The 6,000-nt window shown below is 39.6% G+C and overlaps 1 protein-coding gene across 1 annotated transcript in view; it reads left to right on the forward strand.

Annotated features, from left to right (window-relative positions):
- ABCB7 (ATP binding cassette subfamily B member 7) overlaps positions 1 to 2,074 on the forward strand; it is a 62,184-nt gene extending 60,110 nt beyond the window's left edge. The window contains exon 16 of the mRNA XM_028715308.2: positions 318 to 2,074. Within this exon, the coding sequence (XP_028571141.2) occupies positions 318 to 536 (219 nt within the window). The 3' untranslated portion in view covers positions 537 to 2,074. The remainder of the gene's footprint in view (positions 1 to 317) is intronic.
- Positions 2,075 to 6,000: the final 3,926 nt, after the last annotated feature.

Below are 6,000 nucleotides of genomic sequence, written 5' to 3' on the forward strand. Positions count from 1 at the left end.
TGGTTACCTCACTTCAAAAAGGATATTGTCAAGTTCATAAAGGTTCAAAGAGGAGCAAACAAAATGATCAGGGGGGTGGAAAAACTGCTATGAGGAAAAGTTGCAGTATTTAGAACTTTTTGGTTTATAGACAAGTAAGAGGTGACATTATAGATGTAAGAAGGGCATGGAAGAAAGGAGACAACACTGAGTATACACAAGTAGCCAAGGGTGCTCTTTCCTTATTCAAAATCAGGGTGGCTATATGTGCACTGTTTGTTCCTTCCTGCTCGAGTCTGTTTGGATCACTGCCTTCATGTTTTTGTTTTTTTAAACAGGGTAAAGTTGCAGAGCGTGGCAGGCATATAGATCTCCTTACCAGTCCCAGCAGCCTCTACTATGAAATGTGGCACACGCAGAGCAGCAGGATGCTGAACAGAAATACTAACGAGAGGTGGGAGGAGAAAACCAATCACCTGTCCAAAGACGAGGAAAGGAAAAAGCTGCAAGAAGAGATCATCAACAGTGTGAAAGGCTGTGGGAATTGTTCTTGCTGAGTGTGAGCTCAATTCCTGTCCCCTTTTTCATCCCAACCCTGGTTTAAGGGTGGCACAAATTCACACTGAAGCTGTTTTCTGCATTCAACAGAAGAAACAGTTCAGAGATTTTGTTGTCCATGTTAAAAAATAAAGAAAAGGCTTTTTCCCGTGGAACACAAGTTCTTTAACCAAAGGATGGTTTTACATCTGCCTCCCCTTACCTCAGATATTAATGAAGTCATAGGAATCAAGTCAAAACTGCCTCAGAACATCTGATTGATAAAATGTTTTTGGTGGAAGACATGTATACACTTTTTCAGCAATTGTTTATAAAGTACTGTAAATCCCTTTGCTCTGGCCAGAATATAATAATCTGACCTGCCTTGTGAAATGTTTGCGTTATATTGCTCTTCACCACTGATGGTGGATTAGAAATGTTTTTATATATCGGTTTTAACAAAAGCCAGTTAACTCAAATGTCTCTGTTAGTGAAGAAAATGATTTTTTTTAACATTCTTTAATGATCGTTGGGTTTGTTAGAATTTGTATCCTTTTGTAAAGAATAATGGATTTCAAGCCTGTGGCAGCAAATTCAAAACAGAAAGATTTCTGCTTAGTCCCTTAACTCATTCCCTTTCTTATAGCACAAGGGAAAAATACATATTTCTGGGGGAACTAAGATCCCAAAATTATGAAGGGAATGGCTCTTTTTAAATGATCAGTGTACCTTGCAAGGTAAAATAATGAAGGTTAGTTATCTCCATTCTCAGCTACTCCTGGAAGTGCAGAAGTAATTGATTCTCCCCACCCCCAATAATTTTTATAAATTTTTAAAATACAGTGTTATCAAACAGGATCTGATGACAGCACACATAGTCCATATACAACTATAGACCACTGTCAAACAAAACAAACATAAAATAAAACCAAAATAAATAAACTACATGTATATGACTGCACAGAAGGCAGCAACTGGAACTATTTATAGTATAGACACAGTGGAAATTAATTGAAGTATTCAAATGCCCTGAGACACTGTATCAGCTGTATTCATTTGTAGGCCCGGTGGGGTCCTTGGCTATGTACTTCCTTTTTCTTTAGTCCTTGAGGACTCTTGGCTTCTTCATTAGTTTTTCCAGCAGGGCAATATACCACACAGTAGTTTACCAGGTAGTAAGAGTGACCCTATCTACATTTTTCCAAAAATCTGTGATGGTCATTCTTAAGCCTATTTAGTGTCTGGGTTCATATCTGAGCAAAATTCTATGAATATTTAAGTTACACCTTTTGAATAGTGTGAAGAAAAGAATGAAACTTTCAGGAAATTATTCTGTTAAATTCCAATGAAAATTCAATACAAATATTGTCTGTTATTGTTTTACCAATAAGGCAGTTTTCTGTTGAGCGGTGCAGCATGTCTTCAAATCTGTGGGCGCCGTTAGGAGTCCCTATCATTTGGGCCCAAGTAGGTTGTTAAGTGTTGATGAAGAAAATGTATTTATGTAATAAATTGGTGTATGACATGACTTTGATTAAAAATATACCATTCTCATAAACAGTGACTCTTCTAAACTTTTCACATATTAGGTTGATGACATTTAGTCCAGATAGACTTACCTGTTACTGTTGAGTTCTAGTTTTGTGGCATTTTCTTTGTTCCTATTGCAGGTTTTTCTCCTTGGGGAAGCATCTGGTGGAGAGCTGTAAATAAAGAAGCATGTTAGCTGTTGAGCACATTCTGTATACTTTGGGCTTAAGTACAGTTTAAAAACTGTAAATGTGTTCTCATTCATTACCTTTACTCTGAAGAACTATGTTTCTTTGTTAATATCCTCAATTTTGTTGAAAAATAGTAGTAGTTTTGCATTATGGATGGTCTTTACATTTTGGCTTTTGATATTTGCTACAAAGCTGGCATTGATTTATTTATTTTTTACACTCATTTACAACATATTGAAAACTTATATTGGACCTGGTAGGATTCTATCTGAGCTCAAATGCCATTTCTATATATAGGTTATGCAAGGCAATCTTGGTTTTGCCTTTTGAGGCAACTGGATGTTGTAATGTAACACCAAATCTTGCCATGCAAAACACTGAAGCTGTTTAGTAGTCATGGACAACAGCTGTAAACATTGTAGAATCTCTTGGCTCTATAAACATCTCTGCATGTTCTAATGATGGGTCATTTTGCCATAGCTTAACCAGATACAAAATAAAAGCATGTAACATCAAAATGGGGCAGGCTAGATAGTGGTAAGTCCTGCAGGATCTTCCATTTCATTGCTTGCCTCTTGCCTGCAAGCTGAAGTATGGAGTACATGATGAGCCCAAAGCCAATACCTGTTTTCCACCCAGGTAGAGTCCTAGTTATTAACTGGTGTCAGATCTGTCCCCCTGTATGCCTTTGTAGAGGGGGGTAGTTACGGCTTAAAGTTGTTTGCTTCTTCTAACAACTTAGACATAACTCCTAAATGGTTGCAATTAATGGGCAAACTCCTTAAACACAGAATGCTGTGAAATAGCCGGGGGGGGGGGGGGATACTGTTAGCCAGCACATTGACTGTTGATAGGCAGACCTCTCTGGAGATTCTTTTGGCTTTTATTCCTGACTGCATTTTTATTCCTAATGACATCATTAAAACAACAACAACAACATTGAAATTATAACCAGTCTTTATTTCAGTTGCAACTTGTACAGTAGAGATAGTAGTGCCCCCCCCCAAAGCACCCATAGTAAAATAGTTGTATACAAAACATTCATCAGGAAGTTACTTTATCATAATTCATTTATTGTGTGTGTAGATAATTATTACTAGAATAAATTATTTCTGAATACAAATGGGTGTCCTGTTAACATGGCTTATTATAGTAGCCAGCTTCAACAACAGTTCCAGGAGGGAAAACCCAACATTTTCTCTGTCCCTTGTACAGAAGAGAAGCCCTGATCACATCTACCCTGGCAGAGCAGCCTTGCAATTATTCTGTAACGTAAGTGATATGAGAAGAAATCGTGGTGTTTTGAGTTCTAATAGTGGTTGGTAGAAAATCTTGCATGACTGTTTAGAATAAGGGAGAGCTTTTTATGTGCCTTGTCACCTCCCACAATGATCTGTCTCATTATCAGAAGTGTGAATGTTGCCCTGCCTAATGATTTTAGACCACACCTTTTAATCTAGCTATGGTCACAGTTCGCCTTTAGCCTATCTGTGCCAGGGAAGATGTTGAATCAAAGCTTTGTAATTGTGCAGCCACAAAGTATTTAGATCAGAAAGATGTTATTGGATAGGAACCTGCTTTTCTGAAAGTAGTAAGGATACCTTCTTTCTTCTGTTCTCTCACCTCACCAAAGAAAATTCTTGAACTCAGCTTGGAAGTGGTTGCAATATTCACTAAGCATAGCTACAGCCACCTTGTGGTTTGTTTTAATTATACTTTCCTCCAAGGAGCTTTCCCTACTTTTTATCCTGACAGCAACACTGTGAGGTAAGTTCAGCTGGGAGATAGTGACTGGCCATTAATTGCCTACTGAGCCTCATAGCTGAGGCTATTTGAACCCAGGTCTGGTAGTCTAAGCACTACATTAATACTACATACTGGCTCTTGACTGCAGTAGGAGTGAGGACAGAGCCTGGATTGAGAGGAAAGGAGCTGGAGGCAGCTGGAGGAAATTGATGGAGACCTGCATCTCCTCCTTTTGTCAGAACCAGCCAGAAAGCTGGCTGAATTCAAAAAGTGTCCAGGCAAGTATATATATTCCCCATGCCAGGATATTTGATGTCTTAATCTACTCCCCTTGCCTTAAATTGACAATTATACACGATATGCTTTGCTAGGCTTGCAGAAACAAGTTTTTAGCAGGCACGGAAAGCACAATGAAGGTGCCTACATAATGTCTGGTCAGGGAGTTCCGGAGAAATAGGTGGCATCGCACTGAAGAATTGTTCCTTGGAAGTACAGGACAAACATTTTGTGGCACTCGTAAAGGTTTCAGTTCCATGGATTGAAGCAGCCAAGTGGGTCCTAAGCTGCTGAGGACTTCATTTACTAACAGTAACACCTTGATTTTGGCCTGGTAGCCAAAGAGCACGTGGTGGCAATGGGAACTGGAGTGTGCATCTCCCCTGTTTAACTCTGGGGCAAGTGGTATGGTAAAGGTAAAGGTACCCCTGACCGTTAGGTCTAGTCGCGGACAACTTGGGTTGTGGTTGCGCTCATCTCGCTCTATAGGCCAAGGGAGCTGGTGTTTGTCCGCAGACAGCTTTCCTTGTCATGTGGCCAGCATGACTAAACCACTTCTGGCGAACCAGAGTAGCGCACGGAAACGGCGTTTACCTTTCCGCCGGAGTGGTACCTATTTCTCTATTTGCACTTGAAGTGCTTTCAAACTGCTTGGGGGCAGGAGCTGGGACCGAGCAACGGGAGCTCACCCCATCGCAGGGATTTGAACCACTGACCAGATCGGCAAGCCCTAGGCTCTGTGGACCCACCTCTTAGTTCTTTCTCAGATTAATTAATAGGGAGCTTCCTCGCCAGCGGTGACCCATGTTGGAAACTGTTATTAATCAGTTTTCAACATTTGTATCCTGCCTTTCTATAGGAATATTCAAGGAGCTATTCGAGCACACGTGAGTTCCAAATAATAAGACTGGAGGCATACAAATTTAATTAATTAATTAATAATATAATTACATTGGCACATACAGCAGCAAGCGGGATCAATCTTTTAAAGCTACCTGCTGAGAACAATATGTCATGGCTGTCCACCAAATGGCGCAAAACACACTTTTGTTTCTTTTGGTGGGACATTCTACCATCTGGGAGCCACCACAGACAAAGCCTTGTCCAAACACCTGCCATAGTTCAAACAGTTTTGGTAGCAAATTACGTTTTCTGATGGAAATTTTGCAAGGGCAGGTTGATCTGCATGTATGAATTTCTTATTCACATAGTAAATTATTGGGGGGGGGGGACCAATCTCTTGACTAGTTTTTATCAGGAGGTCTTCAGCATTTGTGAAACACTCCACAGAAGCTTACGTAGTAGCATTCTGCTGCCTTGCTAGCTTAACTTGGGTTTTTATTATTCTTGATTTCTCAAATGTCTTCATTGCTTTTTAACAAAAGTAATACAAAGCTACTTACAACAATGAATAAAACATATATATGGGGGTGTTGTTTTTTGCATTTTTTGAAAAAACGGAAATCAAGTGATTGGGGCCCTTCTTTGGTTTTTTTAAGGCTTGCAAGTAGTTTACAAAAAAGTAACAACACCAGTAATGTTAACAAAAAAGAAAAGTCAACAACAATATTGCTAAGACTTTAAAAAAGCTGAAATGACAATAGACTAAGCACAAATTAAAATTCACACCGACTTTCCAAACACCTGTGTGGGCTTGTCTAAACAAAAATGTTTTTGTGAAGGCCCCTGCTATCAATAGGCAGCGACTTCCAAGGTAGGCGCTGCCACACTGAAAGCTCAA

This window comes from Podarcis muralis, chromosome Z (genome assembly GCF_964188315.1).
Source record: "Podarcis muralis chromosome Z, rPodMur119.hap1.1, whole genome shotgun sequence".
Taxonomy (NCBI): domain Eukaryota; kingdom Metazoa; phylum Chordata; class Lepidosauria; order Squamata; family Lacertidae; genus Podarcis; species Podarcis muralis.